Source organism: Saccostrea cucullata, unplaced genomic scaffold, assembly GCF_032062105.1.
Source record: "Saccostrea cucullata isolate Sc308-1 unplaced genomic scaffold, CSIRO_AGI_Scuc_v1 ctg205, whole genome shotgun sequence".
NCBI lineage: Eukaryota > Metazoa > Mollusca > Bivalvia > Ostreida > Ostreidae > Saccostrea > Saccostrea cuccullata.
Genome location: NW_026936671.1, coordinates 667,501 through 691,003, shown reverse-complemented (window position 1 = coordinate 691,003; position 23,503 = coordinate 667,501). Strand labels below are relative to the sequence as shown.

At 34.7% G+C, this 23,503-nt stretch overlaps 1 protein-coding gene across 2 annotated transcripts in view; it reads left to right on the top strand.

The window, feature by feature from the left end:
- Positions 1–23,503, top strand: part of LOC134246242 (usherin-like) — a 79,718-nt gene that overhangs the window by 34,759 nt on the left and 21,456 nt on the right. The window contains exons 17-39 of one of the 2 annotated variants that reach the window (XM_062728571.1): positions 54–296; positions 481–625; positions 937–1,164; positions 1,371–1,508; positions 7,401–7,526; positions 9,987–10,283; positions 10,555–10,980; positions 13,141–13,365; positions 14,971–15,051; positions 15,372–15,557; positions 15,969–16,082; positions 17,361–17,530; positions 18,135–18,264; positions 18,644–18,831; positions 19,072–19,219; positions 19,369–19,683; positions 20,017–20,196; positions 20,515–20,668; positions 21,218–21,357; positions 21,580–21,716; positions 21,997–22,132; positions 22,402–22,698; positions 22,920–23,138. In XM_062728571.1, the coding sequence (XP_062584555.1) occupies positions 54–296; positions 481–625; positions 937–1,164; positions 1,371–1,508; positions 7,401–7,526; positions 9,987–10,283; positions 10,555–10,980; positions 13,141–13,365; positions 14,971–15,051; positions 15,372–15,557; positions 15,969–16,082; positions 17,361–17,530; positions 18,135–18,264; positions 18,644–18,831; positions 19,072–19,219; positions 19,369–19,683; positions 20,017–20,196; positions 20,515–20,668; positions 21,218–21,357; positions 21,580–21,716; positions 21,997–22,132; positions 22,402–22,698; positions 22,920–23,138 (4,423 nt within the window). Of the gene's footprint in view, positions 1–53; positions 297–480; positions 626–936; positions 1,165–1,370; positions 1,509–4,730; positions 4,860–7,400; positions 7,527–9,986; positions 10,284–10,554; positions 10,981–13,140; positions 13,366–14,970; positions 15,052–15,371; positions 15,558–15,968; positions 16,083–17,360; positions 17,531–18,134; positions 18,265–18,643; positions 18,832–19,071; positions 19,220–19,368; positions 19,684–20,016; positions 20,197–20,514; positions 20,669–21,217; positions 21,358–21,579; positions 21,717–21,996; positions 22,133–22,401; positions 22,699–22,919; positions 23,139–23,503 lie in introns of both variants that reach the window. The other variant, XM_062728570.1, reaches the window with a different exon arrangement.

Sequence of the window (23,503 nt, the reverse complement as noted above, 5' to 3'; positions counted from 1 at the left end):
CTGCTCTGCAAACACTTTTAGACTTGTATGCAGTTGAGAAATCTCTTCAACAGGTTCTTGCAGAGAATGACATAGGAAAGACAGCCAGCCCCTGGGTGTCCCAGAGAACGGGGGAAGCCACGCCTATATTTACCCCCGCCCCCACAGTGTACTCGGTCAGCCACTCACAGCTGGAGCTACGGTGGGAGTCTCCCTCAGAGGATCAGGCCCGTGGGGTCATTATGACCTACAGGGTGTACTTCTTCAGCAGGAATGACCTCGCTGCTGACCCATTTGCTCCACAATACTTGTGGAAGGTAGGAAAATTTGTGGTAACATTGAAATGCTTGGTTGATTTCAAAGAGTGTTCTCATAGAGACTCACAGCAGTTGTTCATTGGAAGAAACCTAGGCAAAGTTTAAATTATTGAATGCTTATAATGCCACTAAATGGCTGTTATTTTGAAATTTACTTCTTCATTTTCGATTTTTTGTTTTTTAGCTCGTCAGTGTCTCAGGTGGTGCCTCAAGGTCCCATATGATAGGGGGACTGGATGCGTACCAGAACTACACCTTTAAACTAGGTGCATGCAACTCTGAGGGGTGTGTCAACTCATCAGAGGTCACTGGAACTACTCAGGAAGATGGTATGTGCACTTTGTAAAAGATTTTGAAATTATCTGTCCCTCAGATCAAAAAAGGGGGGTTGGCAATTTGTTGTTGTTTGCCTTTAGGACAAGATTGAGAATTTAGATCTAGATCATGACAGTCAACTGGAATCTTATTTTTCTTTGAATGAAAGTGTGTTATATACAAACTATTTAACATTGTGTGTGATTATCACTATAATAATTTTTTTATGTTTTTTGTGATACTTACTGATTTATGACTAAATGTAGACATTGAAATAGATCCTGTTGATACATTTTGTGTATTGAAATTTTTATTCTTTTTATAGTACCAGCTGGGCTCTTTAAACCCAAGTTCTACAGTGTGAATTCCAGCATGATCCGCTTGTCTTGGCCTGAGCCTGCGGACCCTAATGGCCCTGCCCCTCTGTACTCGGTGGAGAAAACTGTACCCTCCCTGAGCTTCCCTCCCTTGGTAGTGCAGGGAACCAGATTTCCTGGAGGGGGATACTACCTCTTTCCTCCTGAAATTATTCCACCTAATGTAGCATTCACAGGTTAGTTCTTATAAGTCTACAGTTTAACAAAAAAAGTTGCTGATGGTGTAGTCAAGTAAAACTTTCCTATTGTGTACTAAAGTGCAATTGTCTTTAAGAGAGTAGATATTTTTTCTTTTCTTTTTCTTATTTTTAATCTCTGTGTACATATAAAATTAATTACATTGCCATTATACAAAATCTTAAAGGATTATAATTTTATACAGGGATCAGATTTAAATTCAAAATGGACAAGAACATGAGGAATGGTCTCCTGATATTTGCTGCCTCTGCTGGGAGACAGGACGAGTTCCTGGCTATTCAGTTCAAGTCAGGAAGGCCCTGGTTTGTGTTCGATCCACAAGGCAAGTTATACAAATTAAGGGGGACCTATGCCCGAAAAGTCTTTGTGTGAAATTTTCAAAACTTTGACATTTCTTTCCTGACCTCTTTGCTCATAATTTTTAGGTAATAAAAACAATACCTTTATATGCTTATTTTTACAGTGTGAAATGCTAAAAAAAGATTATTTTAAGACATTATTTTTCTACTCCAAATATACGCTAAAAAGAACCAAAAATGTCAAATCACATTCGAAATAAACAGGTATCTAATGTATATGACTTGTGTCTTTAAAATGAAGGCAAATTCATTGTAATTCATCTCGCAAGAAAAATTATAAAGGAGCACAATGTAAGTATCACCCCGTTTTTCTTGTCGTATTTTTTACAATTCCGACATGCATAACAGGCAATATCTTAAAAAGTCTTTGTGTGAAAATGTTGTAATTCATATTTTTTTAAAGAAATGATTCATCTCTTTATTTTAACAAAGAAAAAAGTATACCTTTATGATAAAATAAATGAGAAATATGATGTTTTCTTTTATTTTCGTACTCTTGTGTCATAAATATTGACCTTTCTGCACTAAAAAAAAGGGTAAGTAAGCATTGACAAACATCTGAATATAAAACTATTTTGCGAAAACAAGTATTTTGCTTTGATTAAAAACAATTTAAACAGATTAATTCTTTTCTTCCTCATTCTTTATGTAATCATTCTGCCCCCCTCCCCCCATTTCCCCATCAACAACTAACACCTATTAGAACCTAGGAATGACTTTATACAATAAAATCTACATGTACTATAAATCAATAAGCAGATATAGGTACAAGTGCATTTCTTAATTTTTTTTTCATAGTTTATCCAGAAAATACAATTAATGGTAAACGTAAAATTAAACCCCGATTTAAGTCGCTTTCTTTGCTAAATTTTATCTTATAAATCTTTTTGCACTTATATATCAGCATATCATCGAGGTATTTCTTCTTAACTGAAATTGATATGAATTATCAACCGAAGGAGTTTCTAATATTAACTAACTCCATAAATCAAATAAAACTGTTATTATTGATGAATAAATTTTCTTTTTTGTAAATTGTGTACGATATTGATTTTAACAATGTTATGCCTATATCACAGTTGCAAAAGTCAACAGGTAAAAAACAAACGTAGCTATGGTGAGGTCACATAACGCTGCTTTGACGTAGAACCACATACGAGGGTTGTCCAAAAAGTTCGTGGACAATGACGTTTTTGTGAAAATAAATGGTTCTATATAAATCTGTTGTATATCAAAATATTTCTTATGAAAAAACAAGTCAGAATGATTTAGTTTTTATTGATGGAACGTAAAATTTTTGTAAAAATCGGGGTCGTAAGAGGTCGCGGATAGTGCGCACGGACCAAGGTTAAAATGATGTAAACTATGATATAAAGAGTTCGGATTAAAATGATTATTTTCTATATAAAACAAGTCAAAAATTAATAAAAATTTCATGTAACACAAATAAAGAGGTTATTATCATTTTATGATATCTTAAATATCGCTTACTATATAAACAACGAAAAAACACAAAGAAAACCTTAGCAAGTACGTGTCAAAACTCAACAGAAAAAGTGACGTCGCCTGTCAGCACGGGGCAGCGTCCAGTCAAAAAATTAAGTTTTATAACGGTTAAAACGATGTAAGAGACAAAATATTTGTTAAAACAACTCAAAATTATTGAAATATATTGAATGTATCGATTTGGGATTCTTATAATTTTATACGATTTTTCAACAGTGTGTACAAATTCGAAGACACTACAAGAATTTAAAAACACATGTTAAATTAACTGTAAATGGAGATTTCTATTCATGACGTTGTTATAAATCTAGCGCAGCGTCGGACTTGGCTGTTTAGTTTGGATATACAAACTGTTAATTTAGATGACGCTCGTAAATTTGTGTGCATTGTTTTGAATTTTAAAAATTAAATAAATTATAATCTATACTTAAAGATTATTGCTAGCACTTCGAAGTGCGTTGCGCCTTAAAAAAGAAATGTGGTGTGTGTCCATGAACATGTGATAAGTCAAAATCCAAATGTTTGACGTTATATAATGAAATGAGCGTAACGTCAGACTGGTCTGTGCGTGCAATCTGCGATCTTTAAAGACTCCGATTTTTACAAAAATATTAAGTTTCATCAATAAAAATTAAATCATTCTGACTTGTTTTTTCATGAGAAATATTTTGATGTACAATAGATGCATATAGAACCATTTATTTTAACAAAAACGTCATTGTCCACGAACTTTTTGGACAACCCTCGTAGGTCCCCCCTTAAAAGCATTATATGTTGAACTTTTGTGGTTAAAAGAACTTCAGAAACAACAACAATTATTTTGATATTTATAGAATGAAGGTCTTTGTAAAGTCTTAGATACACAACACAACTTCCTAGCAAGATCACTTCTTCTGAAGTATACCGAAGCATAGTTTACTTACCGTAAACCAACTTTTATTCACGACGACTTTATTTCGCGATTTACCATGGGTAAACTAGTTCGCGACGATTAATTTTTGCGATCACGCCTATTTTGGTTCTCTTGTTAATAGACACATAGAATATAATGACCGGTACACGTTGAGAAATATCCGCGATGACGAGACTCTCGCTAACTTCAAGAAAATTTCTCGCACACGAATAAAAGTTGGTTTACAGTATATACACTGTACTGATTTAACAAACTGAAGAAAATCTCAAAAGCATCGGGACAACAATTCTCCATACTTTAAGTATCCATATGGTTGTTATGGTTATCAAATTTCAGTTAACTGCAAATATTTACTTGAATTATTATATAAAATGTATTTTAGTTATAAGGATTAGGTTAATTTTATGTCTTCATTTCATTTGAAAATTGAAGTTTTTATATAAGTTTAGAATATATCTCAGAGTTTATTCCTGTATTCCAAACCATGTTATAACAATGTATTAACCAAACTAAGCACAAGGACTCATTAGGAAAAGGGAATGAAAATTGCTCAGGGGGCATAGTTTAAAAGTGAAAGGAAGAGTGTCGGGTTGATAAAATTTTTCTTAAGCTTCAGAACTTTAATGGCTTTGCTAGCTTTCAGTACGATTGTGTGTGTTTTAGACTTATGTTGCTGAAAAAACAGAATGTTTTAAGGTGGGAGTATTAATTAATGTCTTAATTTAAAAAATTCCAATCTTTGACTGAAATCTTCCTATTGAGACAGATTGTCCAAGCTATGTGGAGATTAGCCCTTATACCGATAATGACCGTACATATAATGATGACACATGGCATAGTCTGGTTGCAATACGAGATAATGAGCTGTCGAGAATCGAGATCGACCAATACAAAGGTCAGGTCAAGGTTGAAGTGTGACGCACAAGTTTGGGCAGCATGCGTTTGAAGCCTTGCTGGGTGGTGTGGATTTAGTTAGCAAGAACAGATGGAGGTCACAGTGAAAATTTAAATTGAATTACTGTAAATCACTATTTATTCGCGAGAACTTTATTTTCACATAATTACCCCAGACAATATGCTCGAGAAAATTTCATTCTCGCGTTTAATAGTATTCCTTAAGATTATATAGAGCAATGACCATAATTCGTGAAAATTTTGTCTCGCTAATAAAGAGTCAATGACTATCTCGCGAAAATAAGGTGTTGCGAAAATTATGTGATCTACAGTATTATGGATCACCAAATTTTTGTGATGCAAGATTGTCACAAGATAGTCATATAGTTTCCAACATAATAAAACAAAATAAAGATCGTAATGATTTACAGTATATGTAAAGTGTTTAGATTGGTATAGGGGATTAAAAACTACTTTGAAAAAAGTTTTTATCAAATAAATCTCCTCCATCTGTTCTTAGCATGAAACAAAATACTGGATATTAGCAGAATGTCAATATATATATATCAAAGCGCATGCGACTTGGAGTTTGGCGAAGATAACTTTTTATGTATTGGAAACTGGGGATGTGTGTAGTGTACTGGATAACTTTTTGAATTAATTGTATTAGCTTTTTAGTGTTTTTATAAAAGAGAAACTAAATACACAAAAACCGAGGGTACGAATAATATTTTGGTCCTATCTATATCATGTTCTAGCAACAAATATTTTGCTCCTATTTTTCAAAATGACGGTATTGGTCACATTTCTTTTGTATAAATAAGAAACACAACAGTTTTTCCCAGTCTCCAATTTTTAGCTCTTCTGAGCCAAAGGCTCAAAGAGCTAATGCTATGGCCATTTGTGCGGTGTGCGGTGTGTTTTTTTAGAATATGATAACTGCACTGTTTTGTCACAGGGTATCCTTGGCCCAAGGGCTACCTTGTGAAAATAACGACCCCTTAAACAAGGGGAGATAATCAGGAAAACAAAACCAAAAGTACTGGTTGTTAAAAAATCTTCTTCTTCAGAACCACCAGGCAGATTTTTACCAAACTTACAAACAAGGATCAGGATATGTTGAAGATTGTTCAAGGCATGACCCTCGGGCAAAGGGCGTGGTCTCAAGGTCACTTCAAGGTCACTTCAAAGTTGACCTAAATTTACAAATAATAAAAACGTTTATATTTTACTTACTATAAAAATCAAATCTTGTAAGTTGATGCATTATAAATCATATAAAAGAGGTCAATATTCTTTTTAAATTTTGTGGGCATTTGTTTTCAAAATTTGAAGGCATATATCGGGCACTTTAAGGCCTATATCATCAAACTTTGTCAGTTGACACCTTCAACGTGGAAAAAATCACCGTGACCTACTTTTTGAACTTTATGACTAATTCTTCTTAAAACATTTAATCCAATTATTTCAGACACTGAGAGGTTTAGAATCATTAAATCTTGTTAATTGATGCATCTTGGGACCTTAAAACATATTTATGAAAAAGTAGGTCACTGTGACCTACTTTTTTAATTTTGCAGGCATTTGTTTTCGAATTGTTTAAAAGGCAGATTTTGATTACCTCCAGACCTAGGATCATCAAACTTCATCAGCAGATGCATCTTGTGACTTTGAAAAATGTCAACCAAAATATAGGTCACGATGACCTAGTTTCAACATTTTATGGCTATATTTTAGTATCTTAGGTATTTATTGGCTTAGAATCATCAAACTTTGTGAGTTGATGAGTCTTGGGTTTTTGGAGAGTGATGACCAAAAAGTAGGTCATGGTGACCTACATTAAAAATTTTATGGCTTTATTAAACCTTATTGTTAGTCATCAAATTTTGTAAGTTAATGCATCTTGGGTTTTCGGAATGATGTCAAAAAAGTAGGTCACTGTGACCTACTTTCGACATTTTATGGCTTTATTTAAGTATCTATGGTACTAACTGGTTTAGAATCACTAAACTTTGATTGTTGATGCATCTTTGGTTTTTAGAGAATGTCGATCAAAAAAATAGGTCATGGTGACCTACTTTTGAATATCTCAGGTACTTTCTGGCTTAGAATCATCAAACTTTGTCAGTTGATGTATCTTGGGTTTTCAAAGAATGTAGACAAAAAAGTAGGTCACAGTGACCTACTTTTAAATATCTCAAATACTTATTGGCTTAGAATCTTCAATCTTTGTTTATTAGTGCATCTTGAGTCCTCAGAAAACTTCAATCTTAATATAGGTCACTGTGATGTACTTATGGTTTTTTTATAGCCTTATTATTAAAAATATTTTCAGTCATTATTGGCTAAGAATCATCAAACTTTGTCAGTTGATGCAACTTGGGTCTTAGGATACTTAAGGTTAGAGGCTTCAAATAGAAGTGATAGATTGTACAATTTATCAGAAGAGGGATTCAAGGCCCTTGGGCCTCTTGTTTGTCCTGTGTGGTGAACTAGATAACAATGTCACTGTGTTTTTGATTGGCTGCACTGTTTGTGGCAGGGTGTCCCTCATTTGTGATGACGACCAATGACGAAGGACTTCTATACAATGACCGCCGCTGGCACGAGTTGATTGCCACACGTGATGAGCGAACAGCATTTATTTCTGTTGATTCAGTTTGGAGAGGTTTGACACTCCTTATTTCTTTCCTTTCATTTGTTTTTTTTAATTTATTTTTTGTAAAAGTGTAGTGTACTCATTGTGAACCCACTTTACATTTTTCAAAAACTTGTACAAGGGTTAGAATTTTATTGAATATGATTCCACTTGAAATCAATATGTATTTGGCTACACATAACCCCCTCCACCCTTCTCTGTGTCTTTTATGAAAGATTGAATTGAGCAATTGAGCATCTGCAAAATCAAATTTATTACGGAATCAATTTTTTATAAAGGTGAGTAAAAGCTTCATTCCCTTTGTATTACCCTGTTAAAACGATCCTAGCTTTTTTCCTCCTTTCCATCACACATTGTCAATGATGTCGTTTACCTGCTTTAAAATTTTGCCCAATATAGGACAGAAAATATATATGATTAAGAAAATTAAAGATCAGAAAATGGGGCCCAAAGTGGATGGTCCAAGTTTTACATAGCTATATATAGGAAATCAGCTGATGAAGAACAGAAGGGCCATGTATGGCCTTCAGGCCTCTAGACTAGCTCTGTCAATACACTAGATTTCCTATAATGTAATCAAACAATTTAAATCAACAACAAAAAAATCTAAAAGGAAATTTCAAGGGATTTCAATTATTTTATTAGCTCACCTGAGCCGAAGGCTCAAGAGAGCTTTTCTGATCAAATCTGTCCGTCGTCTGTCGTCGTTGTAGTTGTTGTCGTTGTCGTCGTAAACTTATCACATTTTCATCTTCTTCTCAAGAACCACTTGGCCAATTTCAACCAAACTTGGCACAAAGTATCCTTGGGTAAAGCGGATTCAATTTTGTTCAAATGAAGGGCCACGCCCTCTTCCAAGGGGAGATAATTATGAATTAGTGAAAAATTAATAACATTTTTTAAAAAATCTTCTTCTCAAGAACCATTGAGAAAGGAAAGATGAAACTCATGTGGAATCATCCTCAGGTAGTGTAGATTCAAATTTTTTCAAATCATGACCCCCGGGGCTAGGGTGGGGCCAAAATGGCCGACCAAAGTTTTACATAGGAATCTTTAAAAAATCTTCTTCTCAAGAACCATTGAGAAAGGAAAGATGAAACTTAAATGAAATTATCCTCAGGTAGTGTAGATTCAAGTTTGTTCAAATCATGACCCCCGGGGCTAGGGTGGGGCCAAAATGGCCGACCAAAGTTTTACATAGGAATATATAGGAAAAATCTTTAAAAATCTTCATCTCAAGAACCATTGAGAAAGGAAAGATGAAACTTAAATGAAATTATCCTCAGGTAGTGTAGATTCAAGTTTGTTCAAATCATGACCCCCGGGGCTAGGGTGGGGCCAAAATGGCCGACCAAAGTTTTACATAGAAATTTATAGGAAAAATCTTTTAAAATCTTCTCCTTAAGAACCATTGAGACAGGAAAGATGAAACTTAAATGAAATTATCCTCAGGTAGTGTAGATTCAAGTTTGTTCAAATCATGACCCCTGGGGCTAGGGTGGGGCCAAAATGGCCGACCAAAATTTTACATAGGGATATATAGGGAAACATTTTAAAATCTTCTTTTCAAGTACTTCTAAGCCATGATTAGTGATATTTTTCTATTTATATGGAATCATCCTCAGGTAGTGTAGATTCTACTTTGTTCAAATCATGACACCCAGGGGGGTTAAAATTCAAGCCCCCCCCCCCCCCACCCCCTCCCCCAGTAAACTTTCAGTTTTGATCTGATATGTGCTTTTTCCTAGTCGATGTGCTCAGGTGAGCGATGTGGCCCTTGGGCCTCTTGTTTTTCTTTCAATTCTGCATAGAAAAGTGGCAAGTATGCAAAAACAAGAATGTTACATGTACATAGGAAAATTTCAGGATGAATATTGTTAGGCAATATTGAATAATAAAGGATGTACAAAAATGTCACAAAGAACTTGAAAGATGAAATAAAATAACATGTGCTCTACCCAACTTATATTGAGTAGATTCAAGAAAGTTCAAGTCATTCTTAAAGGATTAGGGCCAATTTTATCAGATATTGATTTGCTGAATTGTGGGTCACTTAAAACATAGAAGTGATAAATCACTTGCATGTAAAGCATTTGTACCTGCTTGACAGTAAGTACCAGCATGACACTAATAACTGCATGACATTTAGTATAGTTGCATCTTCTATGATATATTAGTGCACTTGTACCTGGATTATAGGTAACAATTCAAATTAATCAGAATATCAAAGTTTAAATAAAAATAAGAAATTATCAATCATTTCAAAATTAAAAATAGGATAACTGTTAATTCTCTTATAAGTCATTAGATATTTTTAGAAATCAATGATATCCTTATAAAGAAAGCTTAGAAAGGGTAGTTTTACACTTTTACGAAAACTATTCGATTTTAAAAATCAAATATTGATAAATATACTATATATGTTCTTTGAGAAGAATTACAAATCTTAATACATTTTGGTCATTACAGGCACCAAAAAGAGTAGTTGTACCATGGGAACGGTCATCGGTCCCAGTACTGGGGTCTACATAGGGGGACTGCCCACGGATTTTGTCATCCGACGGACGGAGACAGACAGCCGCCTCAAGATCACACGAGAGTCTTTCCAAGGTTGTATTAAGGACATCCAGATCTTACAGCAGATGTATCCAAAAGAGGTGTGGAAAACACTAGATTGGGGGCAGGCCAAGGCCAATGAACAGACCTTTCTGAACTGGGAAGGCTGCCCTGTTAACTTGGATAAAGGTTACCATTTTATGGGTCAAGGTAGGGAAATAATTCATCGCTCGTATATAGTTATCAACTGAAAAAATATCAGATACCTAAAAAGCTTAGACAAAGTTGTTTTGGTTTTAATTTGTCATCATTACAATTTCATATTAATTAATGAATGCAACTTATTTCAACTTATGTTATATGATATAACATAAGTTGGGGCAGTTGTTGCTTTATAAACTGCGAAGCATATTACTTCAAACATGTATGTTAAATGCATGATCCTAGGTAAAATATTTAATCTAATATTCGCTTTTACAAGGTTATGTGTCCATGCCAAGTGAGAAATGGAGGATTAACAATAAATTCAACCTGGCATTCCACTTTCGTACAGACTTGGCTAGTGGGATACTGTTCTTCACCCATGAAGGGGAGGGGATGTACTACTTTGTAGCCCTTATTGAAAACAGCCTCTATTTCGAGTTTTCCAATGGCATTGCGACCGGCGGCGTAACCTTCCAACGACCTGAAGTCAAGTTTTGTGATGGAAACTGGTATCAAGTGGAAATTAAAAAAATAGGTCAACAAGCTTCGATCGCTGTCCACGGATATGGGAACGAGACGAGAGGAAATTCCTCCCATCCCCTCAGGGTGGCTGTCGCTGGGGATGTGTACATTGGGGGTGTACCAGAGGCATCTGATGCCCGGCATTTCATAGAAAGGAACAAGCTTAATATTCCTTTGGAAGGTTTGCACCTTAATTGTTTGAAATAAACTTACTGGGGGCTTTTCTCAATATTTCGAAAAAAAAATTAATGATACAAGTTTGCCAAGCTTATAATAAATTGTCTTTAGTATTCCATCAATGCCAGCATTTCATGTTATATTTAATCAAAAGGGAGTCATTTTTTTTTGGTCTTGAAAACACATTTTACATTTTTTCTGCAAATTAATCCAAAAAAGTGACAACATTCTTTTTATACGCCCGTCTTAAGATGGGAAGTATTATGTTATAGACTTCATGTCCGTCTGTCCGAACGTCTGTCCATTCCTGTCTGGCTCATAACTTGAATACTATTAGGCCTAGGATTATGAAACTTTGTCAACTTATACTTCTTGGGTAGACGGTGTGTCGCGCACAAAAAGTAGGTCGCTCTGACCTTTAATAAAGATGCTATAGCCAAATATGGAAAAATCCTGTCCGGCTCATAACTAGAAAACTATTAGACCTAGAGCTTTCAAACTTGGCAAACGTATACATCTAAAGTAGAAGGTGTGTCGCGGCCTATTTCAAGGTCACTGTGACCTTTAATTAAAGTGAATTTTTTTAGAAAACTAAGTCTTTTAAATTCTAAATTTCATAATCCTAAAAAATGTAAAAATATAGTTGTATGCTTATTAAAAAACGTTAAATTAAGTAAAAACTTATTTTTTCATTATATACTTTACAGCAATCTGTAACAAATGTTTATGCTTTGAGAGGAATTCAGTTTGTCCCATGGGCTTAATTATCAAGCACTGGTCAAGAAGAATTTTGATAGCAGAAATTTGCATGTCAAATTAGAGAGAAATTAATGAGTTTATTGTCAGGAGCTAAGAGCATCTCTAGATTTGATGCAGATGTTATCTTAATTTATCTCTTGGGAGTTGGGCAAAAAGAAATGGCCTCATAGTTGCTTGTGCTAATTAAGAGTTCTTGATGGCTAGTCCAGATAAAGATCTTTCAATTGATGTAATGTAATTAAAACAAATTGATGTTTTAGAGTATGATTAAAACTAAATTAGTATTGTATAATATGATTAAAACTAATTATATATGTGTTCATTGAAAAAAAAAATTATATTTCAATTTTTATATATTTGCAACAAAGATGCTATAGCAAAATATGGAAAAATCCTGTCTGGCTCATAACTAGAAAACTATTAGACCTAGAGCTTTCAAACTTGGCAAAAGTATACATCTAAAGTAGAAGGTGTGTCACGGCCTATTTCAAGGTCACTGCGACCTTTAATTAAAGTGAATTTTTAAAAAAAAACTATGTCTTTTAAATTCTAAATTTCATAATCATAAAAAATGTAAAAATATAGTTGTATCCTTATTAAAAAATGTTAAATTAAGTAATAACTTATTTTTTCATTATATACTTTACAGCAATCTGTAACAAATGTTTATGCTTTGAGAGGAATTCAGTTTGTCCCATGGGCATAATTATCAAGCACTGGTCAAGAAGAATTTTGATAGCAGAAATTTGCATGTCAAATTAGAGAGAAATTAATGAGTTTATTGTCAGGAGCTAAGAGCATCTCTAGATCTGATGCAGCTGTTGTCTTAATTAATTTATCTCTTGGGAGTTGGGCAAAAAGATGCTTGTGTTAATTAAGAGTTCTTGATGGCTAGTCCAGATAAAGATCTTTCAAATGATGTTTGTATGATTAAAACTAAATTAGTATTGTATAATATGATTAAAACTAATTATACATGTGTTCATTGAAAAAAAAAAATATATATTTAAATTTTTATATATTTGCGACAAATTGCAGTCATGTCTCACTAGTATTTATTTATTTGTTATAATCAATCCCTACACTGTAAGTCTCTTAGAGATGTATAATAAGAAATGGAAATTAGATAATTGAAATCTGTGTCAATCTGTTAATCAAGGCTACCTGATTTTCTTGCATCCTAACCAATGTATGATTATTGAACAATATTTGATGGGCGTATCATGCTGTGGCGGGGCACTTTATTTTAGTTTTTTTGAATTTGGAATAAATAAAAACAAAAAGCAATGAAGTCTACTGAGAAGCTTGACTCTCACTGGTAGGAAGTGAAAAACAAGAAAAATATTGATATGAATTTACATAATACTTACTGGTAATTTGACATGAACAAAATTCTTTTTTATAGGGTTTGGAGGCTGCATATACAACATTGTGTTGACTTGGTTTTCACCAGTTTACTACAATTTTGAACTGAACGTGCAAGAAGAATTGAAGAATTTAGAAAATGTCAACTTGGATGGGTGTACACCCTTCAACCTGCCAGAAGACACATGTAAACATGATATTGTAGGAAATGTTTACAATGGAACGGAGAGAGAATTCATAGATACTGAACTTCAGCCTTACTCTGGTGAGTTGTTAACAAATCAGAGTTATGCCCCTTAATGAGGAATGAACAACTGAAATCCAACTTTTATTCATGTGCAAGAAATATTAGCGAGTTCTGCAACCGACTTTAACTCGTGAATATTAATTGCTGTGGACCAATAATTTATAGAGAATCCTTAGTCTTGAAAATTAATTATCATGGATTAATTATACCCCCCCCCCCCCCCCCCCGCAAACAAAGTTTAGGGGGGGGTGTATATTGGAAATACCATGTCCGTCTGTCTGTAGACAAAATTTTGTCCGGACCATTACTCAGAAAGTATTGGAAAGATTTGTCTGAAAATTTGTACACATATTATTCACCATATGAAGGTGTGTACCTGATATTATAATCTTGATTGAATGCTTATTTTGAATTTTTACAGGTGTTTTTTTCATTTTTATGTTGTGGTTTTGTGCAGACCGTTTCTCAGAAACTATTGCAAGGATTTATCTGAAAATTTGTACTCTTATTATTCACCATATGAAGGTGTGCAGCTGGAATTTTCAACTTTATTTGTTCATTTTTCTGCATTTTACAGGTTTCATTTTTTATTTTAATTGACTTGTTCATTTTGGGCTCATGTATAAGGTTTGAGACATAGAATCTAGAATATCTGTATAAAAATGTGAACTAGTACAGCTTAAGACTACTCATTAAAACTGAAAAAAAAGAAACATCATCAAGTGTTAAAAAAGTTTTTACATTACACAGAAGGTAATGTAAATTCATTTGTCTCTTGGGAATAATGACTGGACATGCATCCAGTTAAAGATATAAAATTAATGAGTTTGGTGTGGGAAGTTGTTAAGGCATCTCTTATCAACCATGTTTTATCTATAATCTCCTGGGAATTTGGCACAAGAATAAAAGATCTCTCTTCTCTTATTCTCTTAATTGTAATTTATTGTCTGTCAAAGCACTTCATTACTGGATGACCAGCTCTTTATTTTCAAAATGAATTTGATATAAAGTTATCAAGATTAATTTGATTTTGTATAATATGATTTTTTTTTCAACAATCAGTTTGCAGAGTGTCATGACACATAATTGCAATATATTTTTCTAATGCAGAAATAAAAAAATATGTTACAATGGAATTACAATGTATTAGTATTGATGTTTCATTTGGTTGCACCTTTGTTTCATTCATTAAGAAACATAATGAGCAACAATTATATTTCACTACAAATTTTTGCAAGTAAATTGTGAACACCTCTAGATCCACAAAGTATTTGTGAATTTGCTTCTTCTCTGAAAAAGCCAGCGGGGGGTATTTGTCCCTGTTGGACAGTTCTAGTTTCAAATGGACAAATATTGAATAAAAGATGACGCAAGTAATAGTTGGTTCACAGAAATAACTTGATCAATACATATGTGGTCAATGACAAATTTCAGGTCAAGGTCATGCATGCACAGCAGTAAAAAGACATACTGAATTATATTTGTCTGTTTCAGAAAAAAGGATTTTAACAAGATAATCCTAAATTTTTCTGTTCAGTAATTGGATTAGGAAGCGAGTAACTAGTGTTAAATATGGCTAAAACATTAAACACCTTACACATGTATGTATCTTCTGGGTTTCAGACTATCTGTATCGAGTACTAGCAAGTAACGATGCTGGGACAGGAGCCAGTCCATGGGTCTATGGCAAAACAAAAGAAGGAGGTAAAAATTTAACTTTTCAAAAGTTATTTTGATTTCCCGTAATACGAATAGTTAGTCCTGAATCAAACATCAGAGACCCTATCTCTATTTAAAAAAAAAACTTTTTGAATTTGGCTTAGATGAATTTTTTGAACTGAAATATGTTTTATATACTGAAAATCCAAAGCTACTATAGTAAACAAAGATTACTGTGTTAGCATTTTGGGGTGTAAGGTTGGGATGATGTGATTATGATTTATTTATTCTGCTCTACATAGATTTCTTATGGTTTCCACTGAATTTTATGTCCTGTCATTGATACCTTACACATTTCTTTACAGCCCCTATTGGAGTGAGGCCCCCTTATAACGTGAGGGTTCTGAGTGGGTTTGAGATTTCAGCCTCCTGGTATTCCCCCCAGTCATCAGCAGGTCTACTCTCCCAGTACATACTGAGGGCTCACAACATAGACAAACCACAGGAACCCCCGGTGGAGGCAGTCTTCACTGATACTGGTGTCTACAGTGGTATGTATCATTAACTTGGAAATTTTCAAATGCTGAGATAGAACATTGTAATGCATATTTTCTCCTCATATAGCAGCTTATTATTGACCAGAAAGTGATTTTTGTGTGTACTTCTAACTGTCTGCTTGTCTGTAAACAATTTTTCAAGACTCTACTCCTGCAGTTATTGAATGTTTAGTTTGAATAAAACTTGATCTACAAATATATTTCATTCCTTGCAATAATTTTTTTTTTATAAACAATGTTGCCAATGTCATTAAAAATATAATCTTTTGCATTCTTTCAAAACTCTCCTCCTCCCTCTGTCTGTTTGTCTGTCTATCCATCTCTATTTGTCCAAGTTGGCCAGATACATGTGGATGACTGGTTTAACCAGACTCTTTTCCTAGCACCTGTTTTCTCACTCCACAGGTAAAATTACAACAGCCATACCTTACACCAACTACACGGTCAAGATTGCCATATGTACAGGAGGGGGGTGTACCGAGAGCTCGGAGGGTGTCAAGGTCACGACATCAGAAGAAGGTCAGTATCTTGATGGGGGGGGGGGGGTGTGCACAGAGAGTTTAGAGAGGGTCAAAGTCACTACATCTGATGAAGGTCAGTATCTTGAAGGGGGGGGGGGGGGTGCACAAAGAGCTCAGAGGGGGTCAAAGTCACTACATCTGAAGAAGGTCAGTATACTAGTGTTTCAGTTGTACTTAGGAAAGGTGTCTTGAAATAGGATAAACCCATCTCAGAGTTCTTGAAATCTTTCGGTCCTGTCGGCAAAACCGATTGAAACAACCAAGGACCGATTACTTTCCGTTCTGTGTCAGTCCAAATGACCGGACGGTGTTGACAGGGAGACTAAATTTCGTACAAATTCCCTATTATCGATCGATCGTTATCTTTCAAACTCTTTTTCTGCATGTTGTAATGGCTTCTTGATTAATACAAGTGCAAATTTAGAGACAATGTTCTATCGTTAAAATGATAAATGTCCTACGGACCCGGTTTAATAATAGAATTTGTTCCTTATATTCACTATGTCACAAAATAAACACCGGCAATGACTCGAACTCAGTACATTTACTACGAAGATTCAAGAGAGTTCCGAATGCAAACATGGCGTGTAAGAAGCGAGAAAAAAACGTTAAGAAAATTAGTTGAATTATCGTCTTTATTTGGATCATAATTTAGGTTTAAGGACATACGCGACCTAAATAATAGGTTTGTTGTAATTAATTTTGAAGTTATTTCCAGTGCATATCCTTTCCTATACTTCAAATTCGTTTCGGAGCAATTCTATAACTATTTGCTACATTGCGAGTATAACTGTTATGAGGACTTGTTCCGAGACACAGATTATTCTAACTTGCGCCAAACTATTGGTTAACTGTTAAAACAAGTTTCTTGACGGTGCTAGGGTAAGAAGTATGCAGTGTTCATATAGACGCCGTGTTTATTGATAATAAAATTTAAATACAATTTTTTTTTCATGTTTTTATTGAATTTATTTTGGACTGATAGAAATCTGTCTGGACTGACAAACTTCACATGGCAGTCGGTCCAAATGACTGACAGCGAAAAAAAGATTTCAAGAACTCTGCCATCTCTATACAAAAACTTTTTTTTTGATGTAAATGTACATGTACACAAAGATTCTAAAGTAATATTTAAGTCTTCAAATGCTAAATGGATATTTTGAAGAGATTATCTTTTTCTCTCTTTTTGTTTATTAGTAATTTTTATTGTCTCATTTTAAATCAATGTTAACTTGAAGTTTATAAAATCTATATCAACTTCCCTAATGTTTTTTAGCTCCTGGAGAAGTACCTGCTCCAACTGCAGAAACAGGCACATCATACCTGCTGGTGAGATGGAAACCTCCGGGCATGCCCAATGGCATCGTGACTGGCTACTTCCTGTATAAAGATGGAGTAGAGGTTTACAGTGGAGGAGGTTACTTCTACAACATCACAGGCCTCCAGGTTTTAATTCTGAGAAAAATTCTTTTGCATGTAATATACAAGATACAATTGAACTTCAGTATCTCAAACTCTGATATCTTAAATACTGTGGATATGTCAAAAGTGATTAGGAAGTCCCAACCACTAATTCTTTAAGTACTGTAGAAGAACTTTTTTCCGCGTGGTATTAATTTACGCTATGAACGCGGTCACAAATTTTCCGCGGAAATTTGTCCCATCGAACTTAATATTAATATAAGGCATATATAGAGAGTCTTAAGATATCCACGTAATTTTTTACCAGCGGATTGAACAGAAATAGAAATTCCGTGGAATTATGACCCCATGGAAAAAAGTACTCTACAGTATTTAAACCTTGATATCTCAAATCCTTCAATATATTGAAGTTTTTTCTTGGTTCCTTTCGAGTTTGATGTAACAAGGTTTGACTGTGCTTCAATAATAATAATTTACCCTATAAAAAAATATAGCCTGTTTCATCATACACAATATGTGTTGTAAAAAGATGAAATACCCCCAATTCATCATGTTTAAGTTAATATTAGAATAAGGATGGTGTCACTCAAGTAAAACAGTTTTAATTTAAGCCTTATTTTATTTACAGGTGTATACAGGTTACCAGGTGACCCTGCGGGCCTGCACCAGGGCGGGGTGTACTGATGGACCCACTACAATGCTGAGTACCGCCCAGCTCCCTCCCTCCTATATGGAGGCTCCTACACTAGTAGTGCTTGGTGAGCTCCATACAGATAACATGTGCTCTTAAACATTATTTATAAGAATTTACCAATTCCGATTTACTAAGATTTTTCTGATGGTAACCATTAAATTTCTTATTATAATACAGTTAAATTTCGGTTTCTTGAACACCAGTAGCTTAATAATCATGGATATATGGAAAGGATTAGGAAGTCCCAACAACTTATTATTTTTTTAACCCTCAATATCTCTAACCCTCAGAAATCTTAAAGTATTTTCTCGGTCTTATGCAGTAAGAGATAGGGAGATATGATTATATTGTGCTATGCTCAATTTAATGATGGATAAGCATCTTGTTTGTTTCTTTTCAATGAAACTGATTCTAATGAAGCCTGTTTAAAATGTTAACATTAGGTAATACAAGAGTTGAAGCTCGATGGACCGAGCCTACTCAGTTGAATGGTGTTCTACAGAGGTACCTGTTGTATGTCTCAGAGGACAACTCGAGTGTGGGCGAGATCGCGTACAACAACTCGGACTTCTTCATGGACTACATCATTCCAGATCTTGTAGCGGGAACTCAATACTTCATCCGAGTTGGGGTAAGTCAACTGCTGTTTCCAAGATTTGTTCAAAAGGGGTTTTTAAGAAGAAAGTTTGAAAGCATTTGAGCATGTGTGAAAATTAGAAGGGAAAGGGGACTTTGAATTTAGAATTGGATTGATAAAATTTTTTTATTCAGAAAACATGAGGAATGATTAGGGAATCAAAAGTTGTTCACAGAAATGAACTGTACAGACACTAAGTTTAGATATTGTGGTAAATGTATGTGTAATTTGTAGGCCTGTACCCTAGGAGGTTGTACCCTGAGCAAGCCCAGCACCGTGACCACAGAGGAGAGTGCCCCAGAGAGAGTCCCTGACCCCGAGATTTCCTCCCCCTCCCCACACTCCCTCCTTATAACGTGGGATCTACCAGGGCTACCAAATGGTCAGACACCATAGATTATTCATGTATTTTCTATATTACTCAATACAGTACACAGGGTAATTTTCACCACACTGAAAGGGTGAGAAATAACTCTAGACAAAATGAACCCTTTAAACAGTAATTAAAAGGTAATCATTTTTAAATTTTAGGCCATATAATATCCTACCATCTCTACCACAATGAAGTCAAAGTATACAGCGGCCTGACTCGATCCTACACCATAGAAAACTTAGCCCCCTACAGTCTTCAGGCTGTGAGGGTGTCGGCTTGTACAGTCAGGGGGTGTGGATCTAGTGAGCTGGTGAAGGGGCGGACAATGGAGGCCCCGCCCACTGGTTATATTGTGATGAACTCAGAGGTCAAGGATGCTAGGACTATCAAGGTTTACTGGAATGCACCTGCCGAGGCCAACGGAGTCATGTATTATGACATCTATGCCGAGGGGGAGTTTTATGCTGATAAAGGTATGGAGGGAAATAGAGATACATTCGTTGTAAGGATAAATAAATATGTTTTTTGAAAGTAAAATATCTGGGCTGGAGAAGGTTAAAGATTATCAAAGTTGTTTTTACTTTGCTATTTTATTTGAGGCCCACCAGTTTTCAGAGTTACTTCTCATTATTTCTTTTTTAAATTTTTCCCTTGAATACAAAATGTAAAAGTCTAAAAACTATTGAGGAACATTATCAATTATAGTTGTCTGATTCTCATTGCTAAAAACATGATTTTCTTTCTCTTTTAAATATTTTGTACCTTTACATTATACATGTACTGATTTGTGGATTTATTCACTGTAGACTCCGACAACTACACCCTGGTACGTGAGAGGAGAAGCTTGTTCCATGGTCGTAATGTGTCCGAGTGGATTGAGGTGTATCCCCTCATCCCCCTGTCACAGTTTGTCATCCAGGTCAATGCTTCAAACACAGCTGGTTTCCTCCTTAGTAACACGCTTACAATGGACATGCCCCCAGGAAGTAAGTTTTAAGCTAAATGAAGACTTAGACTTCAGTTCATAGTCAACAGATTTCAAGAAGCAATATGAATATTTAACCTATACGTTGTTAAAACTTATCTCATGAACTTGAAAGTGAACTTAATGTTTTTACTTTAGAAATCTATGTTTTATTTTTCACCAGAAATTTTGAATTACTGTTATTATATCACCAGAAATTTTGAACTATATGCCTTACGTTTACATTAAGTAGGCTTGGATTGATTTGTAGCACATAGCGTAAATTAATAAATTAATAGCGGAAAAAGGTACTTCTATAGTATTTTGAATTGATTTGTAGCACCTGATGGAGTTTTGTCCCCTGATTTGGTCTCGGAGACCCCCACTTCTATGAAGGTGACCTGGCAGCCCGTGGGGAGAACTAATTCCTATGAGCAGCCGCAGTATATCCTACAATTCAGGGATCTCATCAACAATGGAACCACAATTTATGAGTAAGTCCAACACAAAGTACTGGTACTGTGAAATCACTGACTTTTATGGGGTTTAATTTGTGTTTTTGTAATATAAAGAGACCAATGACTTTATGTCCACCTTGAAATGTAATTTTTCACAGATATTTCTACTCAGCAATACTTAATCCTTGAAATTAAATTCCCATAAACCCATGTTTTTTTCTCAAACCAAGAAAGTTTGACCCCATAAAGTGTGTCATTTTACAGTATGCAGTTTTACATCAGGTTAGTAAATCAATGTACAAATGTCTGTATGTTTGCCAATAAAGAAATGTTGCAAACAAAAAAAAAATAATTAAAACATAGCAAAGGCATCTTTCAATTTTAAGTATTACTTTTCTTCAAGATTATTTTCATAAGCTCAAAGCAGTAGGGCTACAGTCTCCTTAGGTACTTTTGGCTGTATAATGGTGCGTTATGGATGTGAATGCACTTTTTTTGCACCTGACAAGAAGGCATTTCAGAATACTGAAATGCTCTCAAAGTTGAGATTTTGAGTAAAATGTCAGATGTTGATTATTTTTTCAGCATATTTGGGCCTACAACAACTTTCCTTCACACAAAGCAAAACTTGGTTCCGTACACACCATATGAATTCAGGGTTGTGGCGAAGAATACACATGGAGACACTAAGTCAAGCTGGAGTAAACAAACCACACGCCAAGACAGTTAGTTTCATTTTCAATACTTATTCAATTCTTTTAATTAGAAGTTTGGTTAAGGTGCTTAAATGATGGAGAAACGCAATGAAGTCTTTAACACAATGAATTCTTATTTTAAAGGAAAAAATAGAAAATTGCTGAATTGCTCATTCCTGACATAATTGAATTTGTATAGTAAGCTTCTTCGTCTTTCATCTTTTGAACTGATTCCTTTTTTTTTTTAAATAGAACCCAGAAATATAGATCCTCCCCTGATTACATCTATTGGATCCCGCTATGTGGATATAGTGTGGCAGCCACCCCTGGTCCCTAATGGTGTGGTAATGGAGTACAGAGTTTTTCAAAATGATCATCTCATGGCTGTTGTAAGTATTGTAATGGAAGTTTATTTGGAAATTTAACAACCTGATTGACAATGTACTTTTTTTTAAAAAGTGAATTTGATTTAAAATGCATCAGAAAGTATGTCTGTGCATTTCAAACTTTCTGCTGAAAGTTTGACTGGTGAAATCAGTCTTTTGAATCATTTTGAAGTATATGCATGGACTCTTAGGTTGTCAAGTCTTACAAACTTTAAGAAAATAGAACATAAATCACTGATTTGACCAACAAGAGTAATGTGCCTTTTGTTTCTCCACATTCTAGGTTGATGGAATGACAACTAAGAGAAGGATGGATGTTTTGAGACCGTTCTCATCATACATCTTCACTGTAGAGGCCTGTACTTCAGGGGGATGTCAAAAAAGTTCAAGTTCAGCAACCGTCAGAACCTTAGAGGATGGTAAGGCAATCATTTTTTGTTATCATATCAGTGGTTAAAGATTTGTCAATTTTGAGAGAGGGAAAGAGAGTGACTGAGAGATAGAGAGAGGAGAGAATGCAATCAATACTCATTGCTGAAGCACATTTTTAACAGTTTATATTTAAGCTCTTTAGTACATCAGAAGTTTTCAGATTTGTAACTAGAATGAGAGAAAGAGAGAGAAAGAACAAGCAAATAAACATTAAAATCTTGTTATTGATTAAGACATGCACATTTTGTCATCACAGTTCCAGAAGATCTTGCACCCCCAGAATTACTCTCCCTGACCCCCACCTCAGTACAAGTGGACTGGGAACCACCTGGAAACCCCAATGGTCTGATTTCACATTACCAAATCGAGCGCCGCGTGAACGGGACCTCCAACATCACCGTGGTTACAAAGATACTTCCTGATGCCAAGCCGCAGTTTGTGGATGATATGTCTGAATTATCTCCCTTTACAGTGTATGATTACAGAGTTATAGTGGTCAATGGAGCAGGCACTCTATCCTCAGAATGGAACACCACCATCACCAAATCATCTAGTGAGATTTTTAATCCATTTTTTTCATGTAAATAATATGCTGAAATATTTTTAAATTCAGGTAGACATGATAATTGCAAACATGCTTAAAAAGGTTTTCATTGCCCATGGCTTTAAAATATATTGTGTACTTCATAGATATAACAAATTATGTTAATGACAAAGCAAAACACTTTGTTATACATGTGTACTTGTAATTTACTGATATTATTTGAATTATAGAACCCACAGGAGTGATGCCCCCTGACATAACAGTAAACAGTCCGACCTCTCTAACGCTGACTTGGGATAAACCAGTGAGAGCAAACGGAATCCTGGAATACTACGTTATACGTCTGAACAAGGAACAGCATGAAATAAGAAACATCAGTATACAGAGTCTGAGAGTGGACACACTACAACCGTACACTAACTACTCAGTTACACTCACTGTATGCTCAGGTAGGATGTGTGGACAGGGAAAAAATTAATGAGATAGAATACATATAAGCATATTTAGTACATTACTTCATAAATGTGGATGCATATAAACATGTATCTTGCATGTATCTGGTCAGATTATGTCTTTGGTGAATGTACTCATTTATTTAAAGTACAGAAATCATCAGAATTTTAACACTTAAACAGGTTGTAGATTGGACAAATACTTCTCTTTGTAATAAGTGGTACTTAGACAAGAGTTAACCTTTAAAATTAACATGTAAATTTAATTCTTTTATGAAGATTTCTAAAAAGTTGACTTTGCATACCTTGAATTAGAAATTCTCTTAATAATGGAAATAATTGAGCATTCAATGTAGTGCAAA